General features: G+C 38.4%; 2 protein-coding genes across 12 annotated transcripts in view; one reads left to right on the top strand and one right to left on the bottom strand.

Moving 5' to 3' along the window:
- Nucleotides 1-22,689, bottom strand: part of ZNF25 (zinc finger protein 25) — a 418,016-nt gene that overhangs the window by 337,245 nt on the left and 58,082 nt on the right. The window lies entirely within an intron of this gene.
- LOC308616200 (putative zinc finger protein 487) overlaps nucleotides 7,650-22,689 on the top strand; it is a 121,126-nt gene continuing 106,086 nt past the window's right edge. For 8 of the 11 annotated variants that reach the window (XR_014015707.1, XR_014015708.1, XM_081232375.1 and 5 more), the window contains exons 1-4: nucleotides 7,650-7,945; nucleotides 10,177-10,235; nucleotides 22,077-22,203; nucleotides 22,464-22,559. Coding sequence is in view for 8 of the 11 variants with exons in the window: in XM_081232375.1 (XP_081088501.1) it covers nucleotides 10,221-10,235; nucleotides 22,077-22,203; nucleotides 22,464-22,559 (238 nt within the window). In the remaining 3 variants the exon portion in view is untranslated. Of the gene's footprint in view, nucleotides 7,946-10,176; nucleotides 10,236-20,217; nucleotides 20,322-22,076; nucleotides 22,204-22,463; nucleotides 22,560-22,689 lie in introns of all 11 variants that reach the window. The other 3 variants (XM_081232372.1, XM_081232371.1, XM_081232373.1) reach the window with 3 other exon arrangements.

Raw genomic sequence — 22,689 nt, 5'->3', positions numbered from 1 at the left:
TTTAGAAAGAATACCACAGAGAGGATGTGTCCTACTTATATTTGAGGGGACACATGATATCAACACAACTTATATTAACCTTGGTTACTTGGTGAAGGAGGTGTCTGACAGGTTTCTCCACTATATCTTTAGGATTTTTCCCTTTCCAATCTATGCTTAGAGGTGGGTTACTAAGTCCAGTGCACTCAGTGGGAGCGGAATAAGCTCCATCTCAAATTTAGGAACATATTTTAAAATCACCACATTTAGTAGTAAATTTGGGGCGAGAACCTTTAAGGCTATGCAAATATACTATTCCTACTTAGAGTTTTGGCTACTAATTTTAGCTTTCACTGGTGGATCTTGCCTGCAACAGTTATTACTGTGGTGTTCCAATTGGTGATTTTATATTTCACCTCTTTCTTCTATATTTATTAATTGGGAACCCCCTGTAAGGGAAAACTTTCATTTCCAGCATTTATTTATTACATCATTTATTTATATCTGTATGGATATTTCTTTTGTTCCCAACCGTGGTTATTCAACCCACCTTCTCACTCAACCACTGGCACTCTCTGATCTGTCTTCTGTTCTACAATTTTACCCTTTTCAGAATGTCAAATGGAATTATATGTAGCTCCTGGGTTTGGCTTAGCAAAATTCATTTAAGATTCACTCATGTTGTTGCTCCCCTTTTTTTTTTAGGTCAGTTCCTTTTCCCTCACTCTTTTAATTTCATCCAATACTATTATGTTATTATGTTGCTCAAATTGTTCTGTGTTTGGGCATTGAGAGCTATCGTAGGTTAGCTTTTGGATCCTCTTAAAGTATTCCTATCATTTTTAAGAAATAACAGTTTTATTGATATATAATTCATATAACATACAACTCACTCATCTAAAGTGTACAATTCAGTCGTTTTTAGTGTATGGACAGATAAGAGTGATCATCACCGCAGTCAGTTTTAGAGCACTTTCATCAACTCAAAAGAAACCCCCATAAGCTTTAGCTATCATCCCCCTATACCTTCATCTCCCCAATGCCATGCAACTACTAATCTATTGTTGTCTCCATATAAATGGAATCAAACAATATGTGGCCTCTTGTGACTGATTTCTTTCACTTTACATAATGTTTTTCAAAGTTCTTCCATGGGCTTCCCTGGTGGCACAGTGGTTAAGAGTCCATCTGCCGTGCAGGGGACACAGGTTCGAGGCTTGGTCCAGGAAGATCCCACATGCTGCGGAGCAACTAAGCCTGTGCACCACGACTACTGCACCTGTGCTCTAGAGCCCACGAGCCACAACTACTGAAGCCGGCATGCCCAGAGCCTGTGTTCCACAACAAGAAAAGCCACCGCAATGAGAAGCCCACACACCGCAACGAAGAGTAGCCCCCGCTCGCTGCAACTAGAGAAAGCCCGTGCGCAGCAACGAAGACCCAACGCAGCCAAATATAAGTAAATGAAATAAATTTATTTAAAAAGTTTCTACCATGTTCTAGCACGTATTAATACTTCATTCTTTTTTATGACTGAATAATATTCCCTTGTATGGAATATTTTTGTTTTGTATCAATTTTCTTTATCCCTTCATCAGGTGATGGACATTTGGATTGTTTCCACCTTTTAGATATTGTGAATAACGTTGCTATAAACATTCATGTATAACTTTTGCTTGGACATGTTTTCTTGGACATGTTACTCTTGGGTATTTACCTAGGAATTAAATTTGTGATTCACATGGTAACTCTATGTTTAATATTTTGAAGAACTGCCAGACTTTTTTCCACAGTGGCTTCACAATTTTTCATCCTCACCAGAAGTGTATGATAGTTCCTATTTTTCCACATCCTTACACACATTTTTTTTTTTTTTTTTGGCCATGCCACGTGGCTTACAGGAGCTCAGTATTTTTAGATTTGTTAGTCTGGCTAGAGGTTTACCAGTTCTATGGATTTTTTTTTTTTTTTTTGAGGAACCAACTTTTTCTTTCGTTGATTTTCTCTATTGTTTTCCAGTTTTCAATTTCATTGATTTCTGCCCTGTCTATAGTATTTCCTTTGTCTGCTTGCTTTGGGCCTATTTTGCTCTCTCTCTCTCTTTTTTATAAGTTTCTTGGAGTAGAAACTTAGATAATTGATTTCAGATCTTGCCTTGTTTCTGATATAAGCATTTAATGCTATAAACTTTTCTCAGTCCTGCTTTAACTGTCTCACATGTTTTGGTAGGCTGTATTTTCATTTTCATTCAGTTCTATATATTTTTAAAATTTCCTTTGAGACTACCCTTTTTATCAACTGATTATTTAGATATGTTGTTACATTTTCAAGTGTTCAGAGATTTTCCTATTGTCTTTCTGTCACTGATTTCAAGTTTTATTACATTATGATCAGAGAAGATATCTGTATAATTTCAGTCATTTTAAATTTGATGAGGCTTATTTTATGACTCAGTATGGTCTCTCATAGTGAATGTTTCGTTGGTACTTGAAAAAATATATATATTTTGTTGATTTTGGGTGGAGTGTTCTATATATGTCACTTAGGTCCTGTTAGTTGATTGTATCATTCAGTTCTGTATTCTTACTGATTTACTGTTTAGTAGTTCTAAGAGTGAGTCTAAGAGTTGAAGTCTTGAGCTATAATTGTGGATTTGTCTGTTTCTCCTTTCATCTCTATTATTTGTGGGGAATATCAATTCAAATGACAGTAAATTTCCCAGTATCTTTTCTCTCTGCTTTCAAGATTTTTTTCTTTGTCTTTAGAAGTTTAATTGTGATGTAACTTGGTATTGATTTCTTTGGGCTTATTTTATCTGGGATTTGCTCAGCTTCTTTTATGTTTATGGTTTAAAATTTTTCTTTGCCAAATCTGTGAAAGTTTCAGCCATTATTTCTTCAAGTACTTTTTCAGTTCCTCTCTCTCCTCTCCTTCAGGGATGTTAGCTCTTTTATTGTTATCTCACAGATCCCTGAGACTGTTCATTTTTTTAAAAGTCAATTTCCTCTCTGTTGTTTGAATTGAGTAAATTTTATTGATCTGCTCTCGAATTCACTGATTCTGTCCTTTTTCATTTCCACTCTACTATTGATCCTACCCAGCCATTTGAAAAATATAGTTATTGAGTTTTTTCAGTTCTCTACTTTCCATTTTGTTCCTGCCCTCTCTCTCTCTCTCTCTCCCTCCCTCCCCTCTCTCTAACATATCTGTTTGCTGAGCTTTTTCTATTTTTTCATTGGGTTTCAGGCATATTTGTAATTTTGATGATAGTTGCTTTAAAATCCCAATCAGACCATTCCAACATTTAATTCATCTCAATGTTGGTTTCTGTCTTTTTTCGTTCAAGTTGTTATTGTCCTAGATTTTGTTATGATGAGTGTTTTGTAATTGTATCCTGGAAAATCTGGATATTATATTTCAGGACTCTGGAACCTATTTAATTTTCTTTTTTAACAGGCAGTCCCCTTGTTTAGTTGTAGCATGAAAGGTGGGTTGGGGGTGTCTGTTGTACTTCTTGCTGGGCTTTGCTGATACTACCCTAGAAAAAGTGGAGTTCTGATAACCATTGCCTTGTTGTAGATAGGTGGGGTACATGGTCAGCCCCTGCCTCAGTCTCATTGACATCCTCCTTGTAAAAGTGGGGCACTGGCTCACACAATCTCATTGTCTCCAGTTGAGCATGTAAGCTCAGCTCCCTGCTGGGCCTTGCTGATACCAGGGGAGCAAGGAAGCTCAGTACCTGCCTTCCACACATGGTTCTGCTTCTCTGATGCTGAGCTGTGGAGGCTCAGCTTCTACTGTGCCACCTGACACTGAAGAGGTGGGAAGTGGAGTGTTGACTAGCTCTGCCTTGCATAACCTTGCTCTGCCTCATTGTCGCCCATGGGGGTCGAACCTTAGCTGCTCACTGAGCTCCCCTGACATTAGGCGGTTGGAGGCACCAAATTGCTGACCAGCCCTTCTTTATATTGCCTTATTTAATCTCATTGCTGCCAGGTAGCTAAGTAGGTTCAGCTACCCACTGGGCCTCACTGACACCAACGATGGAAAGAAAGTGGAGTTCTGAGTTGAATTGCCTTGCTCAGTCTCATGGATGGCAGTTACAGGTGGAGGCCTAGCTCACCAATGGACTCGTCTGTCATTACCCTGGCAGGGGAATCAAAACACCACTTGCTTTCACTAGGTGAGAGATGAAAAAATCAGCTCCTATCTCAGTCCCATTGACACTACTGTGGTAGGTTAATCAGAACACCTTCTGCTTTTTGTTGAGGGGGGATGGAAGATCAACTCCCTGCTTGTGTTGTCAATATCACTGAGCAGGGGAATTTGAAACACTGCCTGCTTGCACCAGGAAGGGAATGGGGGATTAGTGGGGAATCAGAACACCACCATCTGCTACCACACAGCAGGGGGTGGGTGAGTGGATTCTGTTAGACCACTCTTTTCTTGGTCCTTTGGCTAGAGGGAAAAGGCTCGGTTTTTGTTTTGTTTTGTTTATGGTCTTTTGTGGGCTTCTGCAGTACCGTGTCTGAGATATATGAGAGGTAATAAAACCAATGGAAATCACCACCATTGCTCTAGCGGTACTAGATGCCTTGGTAGGCCCATAGGCAGTTTGCCTTCTTTCCACCTTTCAGAGTCTTTCTATGGTTGTTTGGCGTGTTATGTCCAGGGTATTTTCGTTGTGAGAGAGAATAATTGTAAGGGATGGGACTACTCCACTTTGGTCAGAGCCAGAAGTCCCACACAATTAAATTTTGTGTTTGAATTTCAGCAATGTCAGGCGTAACAGCAACAGAATAAGAGCTTCTCTTAGGGCCGCCATGGAAGTTGTCTGGTTCTCACACCATGATTTTTGCTGAGAAATGACAGACCTGGAGTTTGTCGTTTTCTCTTTGTAAGTGCTCAAGGGTACTCAGAAGAATTTCTCCCACAGCTCAATCCTTATAGTCATGATCACTGCTGTAATAGTCAAGTGCAGTAGCCTCTTGGGCCCACAAGGCACATGTTTCAGTTAGTGCTTCATACATGATAGTTTGATTAATTGTGATGTTTCTGCATTTCATGGATTACAAACGTCCCATTTACCACTGGCAAGGAGAGCAGCATTGCACTCAAACAGAAAGGCACAGCCAAACCGATACTAAAATGCCATCTTTGTGTGAGTATCTCCTGAGATCACTCCTGGTACCAATTCTGTATTAATCAGAGCCAAATCACAGTACGTAGTAATTAGTAATTTGAGCTGGGAAATTTTAATATAAGGAATTATTAATTATAAGGACAGATTGCAGTATTGAAGGATTCACTAGTAAGAAATAATGAGAACTCTAAAGAATAGGATTTGCCTGTAATAATTGTAAAAAATACTGGGTCTTAGTTGCGGCAGGTGGGCTCCCTAGTTGCGGCATGCATGTGGGATCTAGTTCCCTGACCAGGGATCAAACCCCGGGCCCCCTGAATTGGGAGCTTGTAGTCCTAGCCACTGCACCACCAGGGAATTCCCTACATATTCTTGTGAACTACAATTTTTATTAAAAAACATGCCATGTAAACCACTCCCACTTGTGAGTTAGTATATATACATTATTACTTTCATTTACGACCTGCTGTTCCTCATTATGCATTACCACAGTTTATTTTTAAGTTGCTCTCAACTGTTTATTGTGAACTAATTTGCAAAGCACAAGTGATGGCTAATTTTATGTGATAGCAGCTCTTTTTGTATGTTAAACCACTCTCACATTCCTGGAATAAATCCCACTTGGTCATGGTGTATAATCTTTTTTTAAAATATGCTGTTTAATTTAGGTTGCTAGTATTTTGTTGAGGATTTTTTGATCTATAGTGATAAGGAATTTACATCCGAAGTTTTTTTGTGACGTTGTCTTTTTTTTTTAAACAAGGATAATGCTAGCATCATAGAATGAGTTTAGTAGTGATCTCTCCTTTGCTATTTTATGAAAGTTTGGGAAATTCTTTAAATATTTGGTAGAATCCACCGATGAAGCCATCTGATTCTAGACTTTTCTTTGTTGGGGGTAGGGGTTTGATTACTAATTCAATCTCTTGTTATGGATCTGTTCAGATTTCTATTTCTTCTTGAGTCAGTTTTGGTAATTTGTGTGATTCTTAGAATTAACATTGTCTCATGATTACTGTTGGTGCATTTGTCTTTTAAATTACACGAGAAACAAAAAGAGGAGTTACTTTTTTTTTTTCCCTCCTCTTTTTTACTATTGAGGTACTACTGTTGCACCTTCTGGTTGTTGATTCATCTATATTTTTATTTTTACAGTCTTTCTAACATATCTGTTAGTTTTCTAGTCTAATTTTATTTTTTACTTCTTTATTGTTCTCTCTTTTTTTTTTTTCTTGCCACCCCATGCAGCTTGCAGAATCTTGGTTCACGAGCCGGGTCAGGCTGAAGCTCCTGCGTTGGGAGCTCCGAGTCCGAACCACTGGACTAACAACAGAGAACCTCAGACCCCAGGGAATATTCATCAGAGTGAGGTGTCATGGAGGTCCTCATCTCAGCACCAAGACCCAGCTCTACCCAACAGCCTACAATCTCCAGTGTTGGAAGCCTCAGGCCAAACAACCAGGGAGACGGGAACACAATCCCACTCATAAAAAAAAAAAAAAAGAAGGAGTTACTAACAAAGAAACACAACAGTGCTTGTTTTTATATTTGCCTATGTAGTTATCTTTACTGGTATTCTTTATTTGTTAATATGGCTTTAAGTTACTGTCTATTGTTGAGTATTCTTCCTTTTCAGGCTAACAGATGTAGTTTAGAATTTCTTGTAGGGTAGGTCTACACTGACTTAGCTTGGACCAAACTTTAATCAGGCTTCTCTCACCCTCACAAGCCCCGAACTTTGGCTGTCCCCCAGTGTGACCAAGCACAGAAATACAGAATATATCCTCCCATCCCTTAACAGCTCATTCCAAAAAGGGCTTAACAGAGTCAGACAAATTTCCAGTCAGACTACCCCATCACGCTGTTTGTTCACCTCCTCCACTCACTCAATTTCCTCTCGAGTTCCCGCTAATCCTTCTTATTCCTCCCTAGAAAAGAAAAGCCTTTTTCTACTTAATTTTGAGACGCTTTCCGATCCTTAAGTCAGGGCATTATTTCTATTGCAATAGTCTTTTTTAGAGGCTTCTCTTTACCCGAAGCCTGGATTTATTTTTGATATCCAACGCGCCATCTTGCTTATCTTTTTCACTGCTGAGAGAAATGCTACCATTTACTGCTTACTTTTAAACAGTATCATCTTATTGCTAGTATTTCCTAGTATTTAATTCATTTAATTTCTTAGTATTTAAAGTAACTTTCCTGTTCATATTCATAATTCACATTGATTTACAACTTTGCTTCCTTGGGTAGCCTGTTGTTTAAAAGGCACACTGGCTGTGAGACTGTTTTTCTGAGGTACTAAAAGAACTCAGGGCTGCATACAGTAGAAGTGAGAACCCTAGCCCACAATCTCTGAATTGCTAAGGAACAAAAATGTTACCGAAATTCTTTCAAGGTACTGGGCGAGCAGGCTTCTGGGAAATGGAGTCTGGAAGTTCGTGAGCTCACCGCGCATGGTCACGGGAACCGGACTCTTTTTTGCGGCTCCTTCTGCGCATGTGTAATAGCCTGGAGGCTCTGCCTCTAGAAAGCCTCGGGGCGATTGTGGCAAACGGTCACGGAGTGTCCGGGTCTGCGCGCCTCTCAGGGGGCTGGTGCGGCCCTAGTGGGAGTGGCGGGCGAGGCAGAAGGGTTGGACGAGGGCCGGGGGGAGGGTGGGCGGCCCTGCGCGGCTTCAGGGAGTAGGCAGGGGGCCGCGGTGCCCTACGGTGGGGAGGGGCAGGACCCGTGGCGTAAGAACCTGAGAGGGCAGGTGGTGGCGGCCTTGGCGGAGTTTCCGGCTGGAGAAGTCGCCGGCGTCGGGCGTGGGGACGCCATACCTCGGTGAGGCTGCAGATTCCGCGACGCAGGCCGCCTGGTCTCTGCGTGATGGGTGCGCCCTGCCCGCGAGTGGGGGGCGGGTTTGAGGGGAACTTGGGTGCAGGGCAGAACTAGGTATAAAGGAATTACCTGGGATAGTTACCTACGTGAGACTTCATTTTCTCGTCTGTGAAACTCAAGATATTAATAACGTGCCACCTGGGGTAGTTCAGAGGATTAAATACCATAGCACAGTGCCTGGCAGTAAATGTTAGCTACCGTGGTTCATAGAAATAATTCTTCTTCTTACTCGTTACTTTATGGCTCACAACCTGTCACTTAGGTCAGTATAACTCTCCCCACTGTAGCAGATTAGAACACTGAGACTGAGAGGACAGTTATATAGACAAAGCCACAAAACTATCAGATAACAAACTAGAAGACAAACTCAGATTTTCTCCGAATGTGATGGTCTTTCGCATTTACTGTCTTGGTTATAAAAGCCAGCACTGCATCCTCCCCAGAACTTAGCAAAAATAATTTGACGTGTGAAGAAATAATTTGAACGGTTGAGTATTACCACGTAACAGCTGTTTCTGGGATTTCTAGATGTCTTCGGAGTCCTTGGGACAGACAGCATAATTGCTTCTGAGTTAGTTCTGTAACAGTCTAGTTTTGTGTTCTGAGCAGCCTTGAGTGTGAGATTATTGAAGGTCTGATCTGAGATTCTATGGAATAATGGATACTAAGAGTTGAACTGCGGGCCTGGGTGAAGGTTCCAATTAAATGAATTTGTTCCTTAGGTGCATTTCTCATCTACCTTGGAATAAAGTACCTCTTGTGAAGTAAGGAGGAGTCTCTAGGAACAGAATCCGACGTGGGAGAGAACCACTCCACCATCTGAGCGAGTGTCTTAGCAGAGGCAGTAGTTCCTAGAAGGGAGCAGATCCCAGGTTTACACCGTCTGCTCAGAATGAGTGAGATTTGGATGATGTTGCCACATTCAGAAGTCGTCACGGGCTGCCTGATGGAGGAAAGTCTGGACCAGTTTTCAGAAGGCAGGGGAACTGGGCTGAGAGGAATGAAGGAGGGTTAGGCTACTCAGGAAATATAAGTTCATGGGAGAGCTTTTGAGGACATGGTGTGAGGAAAGGAGCTTTACAGCTAGATTGGAATGAATTCTGTTTTCGCATTCCCGGTTTAACCCGCACTCTCTATTTTTCACTCACTCATCCCAGAGTCTGAGCTCTTAGCACAGTGAACCTGGCATCTAAAAATACGCTGATGATTTTCTTATACACAACAGTATAAGAAGAACTTTCTATTTGTCTTGTTAAAAGTTGGGAAAAATTGGTCCTGAGGGTGTAAATGAATTTCCCTGGCTTTGTGTTAGTGGCAGAGCCAAGAGTAGATGTTGAGTCTCCTGATACCCAGGCCGGTTGCTGCTGCATCATCATTGGTAAAACGTTTCTTAAAAGGCAGTCTTTTGAGGATCTATATTTACTTTTTTGTGTTTTTTTTTTTTTTACTTTTATCCATATTAAAAAGTTTTTTTTAATTAGTTGATTTTTAAAATTGAAGTATCATTGATTTACAGTGTTTCAGGTGTACAGCAAAGTGATTCAGTTACACATATATATTCTTTTTCAGATTCTTTTCCATTATAGATTATTACAAGATACTGAATAGCTTTATATATACATAACTATATTTTATAGTTCCCTGTGCTATACAGTAGGTCCTTGTTGTTTATCTATACACATACTTTAGAAAAACAGTTAAAAAGTAGCCTTGAAGTGCCTCCTTCCCTTTTTCCGTAGCTTTGGGTGAATCCTCTACCTCAAGCAGTAAATAAGAAAATATATGTGTACATTACAACATTTGCTGTATAACTTAATGAAAGCTTAGTGTCCCTTCATTTAGGGTATTGGTATTTGACCAATTTCCTTGTAATTTTTAAATTTCTTTGAAATAAAGGGGTACATATATTGTTTTTTAAAAAGTAGGAAATAATTACATTCACCCAGTGAAAAATTGCATACCCAAGCTCTGCATGACCATATCACAGTCACACATGGACATGTGAGTACTTTTTTTCATATGTCCTTTCCTGCCCCTTCTCCAGGATGAAAAGGATATTCTCCCACAAAGAAGCATTTTACCCAGGCTATTTTTATAGCCATTTAAATAGGCAAATCCAGGAGGTGCAGACAGTCTGTATCTCTAATGACTTTGTTCCTCTCTTTCTATCCCAGCTATACCTTCAGAGATTTCAACATTTTTCCAAGACCAGCAAAATATGAAGAAATCTTATGTGAGTTGTTAAAGTTTTTCTACACTGTTTAACAATGTATTTTATGAGGTTAATGACTCCTATACTTGAAATGGAAAAGTAGAAATAGATAAAATGAAACTGAGGGAAACAGCATAGCATAATGGTTCTCAAACTTTAATGTGCATTAAAATCACCTGGAAAGTTTGCAAAACATGGAATGGGGCCTGAGATTGCAGGTGATGGTGATATTGAGGTCTACAGGCCAGTAGCATTGGAATAGAAGGTCACTAGAGCAGAGTTGGCAAGGAGACACATACACACAGAGCATAAGAAACTATGTGGTTACCAAATTCAAGCTGCAAATATTTATTTATTTATTTAAAATATAATTTTTATTGGAGTAGCTTTATGATGTGTTCATTTCTACAGTACAGCAAAGTGAATCAGCTATATGTATACCTATATCCCCTCTTTATTTTTGGATTTCCTTCCCATTTAGGTCACCACAGAGCATTGAGTAGAGTTCCCTGAGCTATAGAGTAGGTTCTCATTAGAGCTGCAAATATTTCTGACCATTCTGGTAGTCATGGCCAAAAAAAAGACTATGTTACATGGCTTTTATTGATCATCTGAATAAAGCTGCCTGATTCCTTTTGGAGCCAAAAGATATTCTGACATTGAAAGCTGAAAGAAGAAAAAAAAAACCTTTTGTTTCTTTTCCTGTAAATGATGAACAACCTTTTGGTGGCAACCATGAAATAAATGCCTGTAATTATTCTTCAGTGGATGCAAAAGATGGTACCAAGCAAAACCCAGTTAATGAGATTTTTCAGGAGGCCATATTACTGATGCTCATGTAGACAGCTTTCTGATGGTCTTGGTTTTTTTTTTGGTCCCTCCCCTGGATAAAACTAGAACATCTACAGAATAAATTGACTGCATGTCCTTAAAATAAATTTCTAAAATTCTTTGTCTTACTCAGTATGTAGAGTGTTCAGTTAAGAGAAGATTTTCTGGCAGATGTTTCTGCACCTAATCAAATTTCAATCTGCTTCATGCAGAATGGATTCTGCCTCATCATTTGCTGGAATTTGGTCAGTGAAAGTCACCAATAACATGTATTGTTTAAGTACACATAAACAATTAACCATTTTAAAGTGTACATTTCAGTGGCGTTTAATACATTCACAGTATTGTGCAATCATCATCACTATCTAGTTCCAGAACATTTCCATCCTCCCAAAATAAAACCTAATACCCTTTAAAGTCATTCTCTATTCCCCTTTTACCCCAGTCCCTGGCAACTACTAATTTACTTTCTGACTCTAAGAACTTGCCTCTTGTAGATATTTTACATAAATGTAATTATACAGTATGTGTTTTTTGCGTCTTTCATTTAATATGTTTTCAAATTTCATCCATATTGCAGCATGTATCAGACTTCATTCCTTCCCCACCCCCCAGCTTTATTAAGGTATAATTGACAAAATTGTAAGATTTTTAAAGTACATATCATGACAATTTGATATACATATATGTTATGAAAGGATTCCTCCCATCTAGTAAATTAACACATCCACCACCTCACATATTTTTCTCTTTTTTTGTGAGACATTTAAGTTCTCTGCAGATTTCAATTATACAATCAATACAATGTTATCAGTGTAGTCACCATGTTATACATTAGATCATCAGACCTTTTTCATTTTATAGCTGAAAGTTTGTACTCTTTTACCAAGTTTTCATTTCTTTTCATGACTCAATGTTCCACTGTATGGATGTACCACATTTTGTTTATGCAGGTGTCAGTTGATGGACATCTTTGTTGTTTCCACCTTACAGCTATTGCGAATAGTGCCACCGTCAACATTTATGCACATTTTTGTTTGAAAACCTGTTTTCTGCCTGTATCACTGCATCTTTTCCAGTCTTGAATAGTCTCATTAAATAATTGTATTTCATTAAAAAAAACCTGTTTTCAATTATGGGTATATACCTAGAAGTGGAAATGCTGTGTCCTATGTTAATTATTTTTAACTTAATGAGGAACCACCAAACTTTTTCACAATGGCTGCACAATTTTCCATTTTCACCAGCAATATATGAGAGTTCTGGTTTTTCCTCATCCTCAGCAACACTTGTTAACGTCTGTATTTTTTTATTACAGCCATCCTAGTGTGTGCGAAGTCATATCTCATTGTGGTTTTGATTTGCTTTTCCGTAATGACAAATGAGCACCATTTTGTATGCTTCTTGGACATTTCTATAACTACTTTGCAGACATATCTATTCATGTCCTTTGTCCATTTTAAAATTGGGTTGTTTATTATAAGAGTATGTCGGGTACTAGGCTTCTATCAGTTATATGATTTTCAAATATTTCCTCCCATTCTTTGAGTTGTCTTTTCATTATTTTGATAGTATATACTTCGAATCAAAAAGGGTTTTAATTTTTTAAAATAAATTCGTTTAGTGGTGCTTGATTCTTTTTTTGATAAATTTATTTTATTTATTTTTTATTTGGCTGCGTTGGGTCTTTGTTGCTGCGTGCGGGCTTTCTCTAGTTGCAGCGAGTGGGGGCTACTCTTCGTTGTGGTGTGTGGGCTTCTCATTGCGGTGGCTTCTCTTGTTGTGGAGCACAGGCTCTAGGTGCACGGGCTTCAGTAGTTGTGGCTCGCGGGCTCAGTAGTTGCAGCTCGTGGGATCTAGAACGCAGGCTCAGTAGTTGTGGCTCACGGGCTTAGTTGCTCTGTGGCATGTGGGATCTTCCCAGACCAGGGCTCAAACCCGTGTCCCCTGTATTGGCAGGAGGATTCTTAACCACTGCACCCCAGGGAAGCCCAAGGGTTTTAATTTTGATGAAGTTTGGTTTATCTATTTTTCTTCTGTTGTATGTGCTTTTGATGTCATATCTAAGAACTCATTGGCACACCAAGATCATGAAGATTTACTATGTTTTCTCCTAAGAGTGTTACAGTTTTAGCTCTTACATTTAGGTCTTTGATCTATTTTGAGTTAATTTTTGCATATATAACATGAGGAAGGGGTCCAGTTTCATATATTTGTATGTAGATATCCAGTTGTCCCAACACCGTTTGTTGAAGAGACTGTTTTTTTTACATTAAGTGGTCTTGGTACTTTTGATGAGAAATAGTTCACCAGAGATGTGTAGGTTTATTTCCAGACTTTCAGTTCTGTTCACTTGATCTATATGTGTATCCTTATGCCAGTTCCATACTGTTTTGATTCTCTAGCTTTGTGGCAAGTTTTGAAGTCAGAACACGTGAGTCCTCTGATTTGTTCTTCTTTGTCAAGGTTGTTTTGGCTATCGAGGTTCCTTGCAATTCCATGTGAATTTAAAGATCATGTCCATTTCTGCAAAAAAGGTTGTTGGGTTTGTCATCGAATTTGTGGAACACTGGGGAGTATTCTTATCTTGACTATATTAAGTATTTTATCCCATGAACAAGGAGTGTCCTTCCATTATTTAGGTCTTTAATTTCTTTCAGCAAAGTTTTGTAGTTTTCAGTGTATACAAGTCTTGGACCTCCTTGGTTAACTCCGTTCCAAAGTATTTTATTCTTTTTGATGGTATTGTAAGTACAGTTGTTTTCTTAATTTACTTTTGGATTGTTCATTAAACTGATATTTTGTGTGTTAATCTTGTGTTCTACAATTTTATTGAATTTATTAGCTCTAATACTTTTTTGATGGATATTTTAGGATTTTCTGTATGTAAGATCATGTCATCTAAAGACAGAGATAGTTTTACTTCACTGTTTCTAATTTGGATGGCTTTATTTCTTTTTATTGCCTGGGTTCTCTGGCTGGGACTTCTTTTACAGTGTTGAATAGAATTGACCAAGGTGGGTATTCTTGTCTTGTTCCGCATTTAAGTGGGAAAGCTTTCAGTCTTTTACCATTAAATATGTTAGCTGTGGGTTTTTCGTAAAAGCCTTTTTATCAGGTTGGGCAGTTCACTTCTGTTCCTAGTTTATTGAGTGATTTTATCCTGAAAAGGTTTTGGATGTAGTCAAGTGCTTTTTCTGCTTCACTTGAGCATCATGTGGGGATTTTTCATCTTCATTTGGTATATTAAATTGATTTTCTCATGTTGAACTGCTCTTGCATTCCTGGTATAAATTCTACTTCGTCATGATTCATGATCTGTTTATTTGTTTGTTTGTTTATTCATTCATTCATTCATGCTGCACCACGCAGCTTGCGGGATCTTAGTTCCCCAACCAGGGATGGAACCCTTGCCCCCAGCAGTGGAAGTGTGGAGTCCTAATCACTGGATCTCCAGGGAATTACCCATGATCCTTTTAATATGTTGTTTGGACTCAATTTTGTAGTATTTTGTTGAGGATATTACATTTACATTCATAAGGCATTTTGGCCTGTAATTTCATTTTATTGTGATGCCTTTATCTACCTTAGATATTAGGGTAATTAATGCTGGCCTCATTGAATTAGTTAAGAGGTACAGTTTACCCTTGAACTACACAGGTTTAAACTGCATGGGTCCTCTTATATGCAGAGTTTTTTCAATACTAGATATTACAGTACTACACAATCCATGGATGGTTGAATCTGCAGGTGCAGAACTGCAGATAAGGAGGGATAGCTCTGAAGTTATACTCGGATTTTCAACCGCACTGAGGTCATCAACCTTAACCCCTGCGTTTTTCAGGGGTCTGAAAAACGTTTTTCAGGGTTTTTCTTCCTCTTTTGGGGAAGAGTTTGGGAAGGATTAGTGTTAATTCTTCTTTAAACGTTTGTTAAAATTCACCAGTGAAGTCATCTGGTTCTGGACTTATCTTTGTTGAGAAGTTTTTGATTACTGATTTGATCTCTTTGCTTGCTATTCACATTTTGTATTTCTTCCTGAGTCAGTTGGTTATTTGTGTGTTTCTAGGAATTTATCCATTTAATCTAAGTTTCTAATTTTTTGATGTAAATTGTTTTTTAGTATTGTCTTATAACCCTCTTTATTTCTGTTAGGTTGGTAGTAATGTCTCCATTTCTGATTTTAATATTTTGAGTCTTTTTTACTTTGTCAGTCTAGCTAGAGGTTTGTCAGTTTTGTTGATTGTTTTTTAGAGAAGCACTTTTGGTTTTGTTCATTCTGTTTTTTTATTCCACTTATTTGTCTCTCCTCTAATCTTTATTATTTCCTTCCTCCTGTCAGAGACAAAGACCAAAATATATATATATATTCCTTACTGTATCACAGTATCAGAAGGATAGAGATAAACAGGGAGAACACCATATGATGACAGAAGCAGAGATTGGAGTAATGCAGCTTCAATCCAGAGAATGTCAAGTATTGCTGGCCACCATCGGAAATGAGGGGGAGGCAAGGAAAGTTTCTGTCTCGAGTCGCAGAGAGAGCATGCCCTTGCTAACACCTTGCTTTTGGACATCTAGACTCTAGAACTATGAGAGGATAAATTTCTCATTATAAACCACCAGTTTGTGGGAATTTGTCATAGCAGCCCTAGGAATCTAATCCATGTGCCATAGATTTATAATTATTGTTTTATGCTTTTGTCTTTTAAGTCAGATAGGGGAAAAAAGGAGTTATTAACCAAAAATATAATAATATTGGCTTTCATGTATACCTTTATAGTTTTAAAAATTATTTGTTTGTTTATTTATTTATTTTGGCTGTGCCGGGTCTTAGTTGCAGCATGTGGGCATGTGGGACCTTTAGTGGTGGCATGTGGACTTCTTAGTTGTGGCATGCAGGCTTCTTAGTTGCGGCATGTGGACTCTTAGTTTCAGCATGTATATGGGATCTAGTTCCCCGACCAAGGATCAAGCCTGGGCCCCCTGCATTGGGAGCGCAGAGTCTTACCCACTGGACCACCAGGGAAGTCCCTACCTTTGTAGTTTAATGGTGTTCTTTATTTCTTTAACTAGCTTTGAGTTAGTGTCTTCCATTCATTTTAGCTTGAAGGACTCTTTAGGTTTTCTTGAAGGACAAGTCTATTAGCAACAAACTCCCTCGGCTTTTGTTTATCTGAGAATGGCTTAATATTTCTTTGTTTGGAAGAACAGTATTTTTGAATACAGAATTCTTCATTGAAAGTTTTTTCTTTCAGCACTTTAATATGTCATGCCACTGCCTCTTGTCCTCCATGGTTTCTGATGAGAAATTGGATATTCCTTTTCAGGATCTCCTGTACATGATGAGTCACTTCTCTCTTATTTCTTTTCAAGATTCTCTTTATCTTTGACAATTGATTATACTGTGTTTTAGTGGGTCTCTTTGTGCGTATCTTACTTGAAGTTCCTTGAGCTTTTTGGATGTGTAGGTTCATGTCTCTCATCAAATTTGGGAGGTTTTCGGCTTTTATTTTTTCAAATATTTTTTCTGTCTTTTACTTTCCTTCTGGTACTCCCAATATGCAAATATTTGTGTGCTTGATGGTGTCCCACAGATCTCTTAGGCTCTGTTTATCCTTCTTTATTCTTTTTTCTTTCTGCCTCTCAAACTGTATAATTTCAGTTTACCTGTCTTCTAGTTTGCTGATTCTTTTTTCCATCTGTTCACATCTGCTGTTGAACCCTCTACTGAAGTTTTTATTTCAATTTTTGTACCTTTCAACTTTAGGATTTCTATTTGTTGATATTCTCTTTGGTGGAACATCATTCTTCTGGTTTCCTTTAATTTCCACCCCCCCATGGTTTCCTTTACTTCTTTAACCTTATTTAAGACAATTGATTTATAATCTTTGTCTAGTAAATCCAAAGATTAGGCCTCCTCAGGGAAGGTGTCTGAATTTTTTTCTTGTGAAAGGGCTATACTTTCTCATTTAAATGCCTTATAATTTTTTGGTGAAACTGGACATTTTGAATATTACAATGTGTTAATTCAGAGATCAGATCTCCTCCCCAACCCTCAGAGTGGTTACTGTTGTGTGAGGCATAGTTTTTTGTTTGTTTGGTAAATTTCTAAACTATTTTTGTAAAGACTGTCTTCTTTGTTGCATGTCATTACTGAAATCTCTGTCCCATTTACATAGTGCTCAACTAGTGATTTAACAGAGATTTCCTTAAGTGCCTGGAGTCAACAAAACCAAAAATCTCCCCAGTCCTTACTGTGGGGTTTGTGTGTTTTGGAGCATATCCTCAACACCACACTGGGCAGTTTACAACTCTTCCCTCACCCTCACTTCTTATTTGTACAGAGCTTGATAGTCACCTAGAGTTGAGAGCTTAGGATCTTGTCAGGTCTTTTTTGGACATGTGCCTCATCCTAGATATGTGTGGGTCTTCTAGATTTCCAGGACTATATGGAAACTTTTCAAAGCCCCAAAGCATCTCACTCCTCAGCTTTTCTTCACAGACTTTTTTGACATATCTTTTGTTTGCTGCAGCTGACGTCCTTTGCCCCAGTGGCAGCAGCTGGTTCATTTGCCTTTAAATGTTTTCAGTAAATGCCCTTCGTGTAGTCGTTTCTCTGATGTGAGAGGTTCTGAGCATTCTGCTGTAGTCTTTTCAGGTATCCACCAGACGGATCAAAACAAACAACCCCAATTGTTGAGAAACAGCTCCATTCTGCTTTCTCTGGCACCAGGAATCTACACCAAGAATATTGGAGTCCATCTTCAAGACCAAATGTTACTGGTTGAATTGTCTCCTGAAAATTTATATGTTAAAGTCCTAATCATTGATATCTCAGAATATGACCTTATTGGGAGAAAGGGTCTTTACAGAGGTAATCAGGTTAAAGTGAGTTCATTAGAGTGGGCCCTAATCCAATACTAGTGTCCTTATAAAAGGGAAATTTGGACACAGAACTACATATAGCAGGAAGACGTTGTAGAGTTACAGGGAGAAGACAGCCATCTGAAAGCCAAGGAGAAAGGCTTTGAATAGCTTCTTATCTCACAGCCCTCAGAAGGAACCAGCCCTGCTGACACCTTAATCTTGGACTTCTAGCCTCCAGATCTGTGAGATAATAAATTTATGTTGTTTAAGCCACGCAGTCTGTATACTTTGTTATGGCAACCATAGCAATCTAATACAGCCTGAGAGGGTGAGATGGAGCAAGGGTAAGTTAAAACAACACAAGATCCCTCCGACCAGGTTTCAGGTGCATTTTTCTTGACTAATCATTCTCTTGATTGTTGTAACCACTGTCCATTTTCCAGAGTTCTGCTAAAGTTGATTCTCATCGTTTTTGCCAGGTTTTTAGGTGTTCCTTTGGAGGGATGTGGCCCTGAGAGTTCTGTGCTCTGCTGTTTTCCCTGGTCAGAGTCTGGTACCAGTGATCTGTTGCAGTTTTGGAGTTACTTGACCTCTCTGCATCATTTGACCCCACTGCCTGCTCTTCTGTAAAGCCTCTACTAGCAGCTCCTATAACTTCATACAACCCTCTTTCTACCCTTCTAGTGATGTCTCCTTCAGAACAATTAAGGACTTTGACTCCTGGCAATTAATGTATCCCTGTATATTAGTTTCCTGTTACAGCTGTAACAAATTGCCACAGATTTAATGGTTTAAACCAACACAAAGTTAGAGGGAAGTCCAAATTAATCTTACACGGTGATGACAGGACTTGTACCTTCTGGGCTCTGATGGGAGAATCTGTTGCCTCGCTTTTTTCAGCTGTTGTGGCACCTTCCTCCATTTTCAAGGCATATCACATCAGTCTAAACTCTTTCTTTAAACTGCCTTCTCCTCTTCTGTAGTCACATCTCTTTCTGGCTCCTTCTTATTTATTAGGACACTTTTGATTATCCTTAGGGTCCACCTGGATAATCCAGGATGCTCTCTTTTCAGGATTCTTAGCTAATCACATCTACAAAGGCCCTCTTGCCATATACAGTAATATTCACATGTTCTAGGGATTAGGACATGAATATCCTTAGGCCATTATTCAGCCTACCATAGCTGGGTTTTCATTCTTGACTCACTGTTCATATACATGTTTATATATTTATATATATACATTAATTTCTCATTCTATTTGTGTAAGTAGACAGAAATGTATGTATCATGGAAGGATATATATTTTGTTTTATATGCTTCTTAGAATTATGTCAGTTATCTCATTTGATATGTAGGTTACTGTACCTCTGTTTAAAAAATTTTAATATTGTACTTAAGATTGGTCCAAATTGATTAATACTTTATTCTTTTTAATGTCATATAATATTTTATTATGAGACCATACCACATTTTAGTTTTCCATTTCTTTACTGAAAGACGCTTGCCATTTCCATTTTTCATTGTCATGTATAATACAGGCGTACCTTGTTTTATTGTGCTTTGCTTTACTGCACTTCACAGATACTGTATTTTTTTTTACAAATTGAAGGTTTGTGGTAACTCTGCATCGAGTCTTTTGGCACATTGTTCCAAAAGCATTTGCTCACTTCATGTCTGTTGTCATATTTTGGTAATTTTCACAATATTTCAAACTTTTTCATTATTATTATATTTGTTATGGTGATCTGTGATCAGTGATCTTTGATGTTACTATTGTAATTGTTTGGGGGCACCACAAACCACACCCATATAAGACAGTGAACTTAAATGTTGTATGTGTTCTGACTGCTCCACCAACCAGCTGTTACCCAGTCTCTTTCCCTCTCCTTGGGCCTCTGTATTCCCTGAGACACAACAGTATTGAAATTAGACAAACTAATAACTCTACAGTAGCCTTTAAGTGTTCAAGTGAAAGGAAGAATCACACATTTCTCACTTTAAATCAAAAGCTAGATTAAACTTAGTGAGGAAAGCATGCTGAAAGCCTAGATAGACCAAAAGCTAGGCCTCTTGCACCAAACTGTTAGTCAAGTTGTGAATCAAAGGAAAAGTTCTTGAAGGAAATTAAAAGTGCTACTCCAGTAAACACACAAATGATAAGAAGGTGAAACAGCCTTATTGCTGATATGGAGAAAGTTTTAGTGGTCTGGATAGAAGATGAAAGCAGCTACAACATTCCCTTAACCAAAGCCTAATCCAGAGCAAGGACCTAATTATCTCTTCTTCAATTCCATTTAAGGCTGAGAGAGGTGAGGAAAGCTGCAGAAGAAACATCTGAAACTAGCAGAGTCTGGTTCATGAGGTTTAAGGAAAGAAGACGTCTCCATAATATCAAAGTGCAAGGTGAAGCAGCAAGTGCTGATGTAGAAACTATAGCAAGTTATTTAGAAGATCTAGCTAAGATAATTAGTGAAGGTGGCTACACTAAACAACAGATTTTCAATGTAGACAAAACAGCCTTAAATTGGAAGAAGATGCCATCTAGGACTTGCATGGCTAGAGAGAAGTCAGTGCCTGGCTTCAAAGGACAGGCTGATTCTCTTCTTAGGGGCTAATGCAGCTGTTGACTTTAAGTTGAAGCTGATGCTCATTTACCATTTGCAAAGTCCTAGGACCCTTAAGAATTATGCTATATCTACTCTGCCTGTGTTCTATAAATGGAACAACAGAGCCTGGATGACAGCACATCAGCTTTTAACATGGTTTGATGAATATTCTAAGCCTACTATTGAGACTTACTGCTCAGAAAAAAAGATTCCTTTCAAAATACTACTGTTCATTGAGAGTGCACCTGGTCACCCAAGAGCTCTGATGGAGATGTACAATGAGATTAATATTGTTTTCATGCCTGATAACACAGCATCTGCAGCCCATGGGTCAAGGAGTGATTTTGATGTTCAAGTCTTGTTATTTAAAAAATACGTTTCATAACACTATAGCTGTCATAGACAGTGATTTCTCTGATGAATCTGGCAAAGTAAAAACCTTCTGGAAAGGATTCATCATTCTAGAAGCCATTAGGAGTGTTTGTGATTCATTGGAAGAGGTCTAAGTATCAACATTAACAGGCATTTGGAAGAAGCTGATTTCAGCCCTCATGGATGACTGAGGAGTTTGAGACTTCAGTGGAGGAAGTAAGTGCAAGTATGGTAGAATAGCAAGAGAACTAGAAATAGAAGTGGAACCTGAAGATATTACTGAATTACTCCAATCTCTTGATAAAACTTTAACAGTTGAGGAGTTGCTCGTTCTAGATGAGCAAAGAAAGTGGTTTCTTGAGATAAAATCGACTCTTGGTGAAGATTGTATGAGACTGTTGAGTTATGGGAAGAAAATACTCAGGTGCCTACCTACATTTTTTTTAATCTAAAAAAATAAGAATGAAATTTTATATATAGATTGACAATATAAGTTTACAATTTATAAATAAATAAAAAGGTTTCCCAGAAGGAAGAGTAAGCAGATATTTTGGACACCCCTATTCCACAGGAGTTATATCCAAAATTATTCAATAACTCACTCCCTGAATAACTCCATAGCTCTTTATCTTATCATAGTCCCAAATGGTATTCTCTTACATGCTAATTGCTTTTCCTTTAACTACTTTTTTTAGAGGTATCCATGGTTATGCTGTTGCCCCAGGTTCATGAATGTTACTTTAATGTTGTTTAACCACTCAGAATTTTACCTCCTCAGTGAAACCCACCCTAATAGCAGGAATAGAACTTTTGTCCCCTTTGAAACTGCAATCAACTTTGCTCATCTTTTCACAATAGTAACATCTTATTGTAGTTATATGCTTGTATGTTTGTCTGTTTTTCAGATTATATGCTTCTTGATAACAGTAACATTGCTTTGTCTTCAGATTCCCCCAAAGTAGGATAGTTTTTATGGCATGCAGGCATCAATAGCTTATACCAGTAGTAGGGAATATCTGTTATGATTTCTCCCTCTCCAACCAAGTACAGTGCAGAAGTAGACATCCCAAAACATATTTTGATTGACTCTGAATAGTGAACAGTATAACCATTCTCATGTAGCTTCTCCATGTCTTTCAATTCTGATTACTTAAATTTAAGCACAAATGTGCTATTTCAGGAATCCTTATCATTTGAGGATGTGACTTTGGGCTTCACCAAGGAGGAGTGGCAGCAGCTGGACCATGCTCAGAGGACACTGTACAGGGATGTGATGCTGGAGAACTATAGTCATCTCGTCTCAGTGGGTAGGGATTGTTTTCCGTGTAGATTCCTAGTATGCATGTCCTTTCTTGGTTGCTGACACCTGTGGAAATTTTTTGAGTTTGAAGATACTTAGACTTGAGACCCAGGGTGATAAGAAGAAGGACTGTTGAAACACCATAAAGAATTTTTCTTTTCCCAATAATAGATTGAAATTGGTCCCTGAAGCTTCATTTTCTGTTTTCTTCAGGAGCCCTAAAGCCCATGAGCCTAGCGCAATTCCCATGTCATTTCCCATTCACAGGGTATTGCATCCCTAAACCAGAACTGATCTTCAGGTTGGAACAAGGAGAGCAACCATGGGTATTAGAGGAAGAGTCCCCAAGCCAGAGCTACCCAGGTGAGTTAGGCTGTATTAAACAGAAGGACACCTAGTGATAGGTACAAATTCTTATTAATCTTAAGTATTGCTCATGTGTTCATTTTTTCTTTTAACATCTTTATTGGAGTATAATTGCTTTACAGTGTTG

This window comes from Mesoplodon bidens (assembly GCF_964165515.1).
Source record: "Mesoplodon bidens genome assembly, chromosome: 1".
Classification (NCBI taxonomy): domain Eukaryota; kingdom Metazoa; phylum Chordata; class Mammalia; order Artiodactyla; family Ziphiidae; genus Mesoplodon; species Mesoplodon bidens.
Note: the sequence above shows the minus strand (reverse complement) of the source record. Positions and strands in the feature narration are given on the sequence as shown.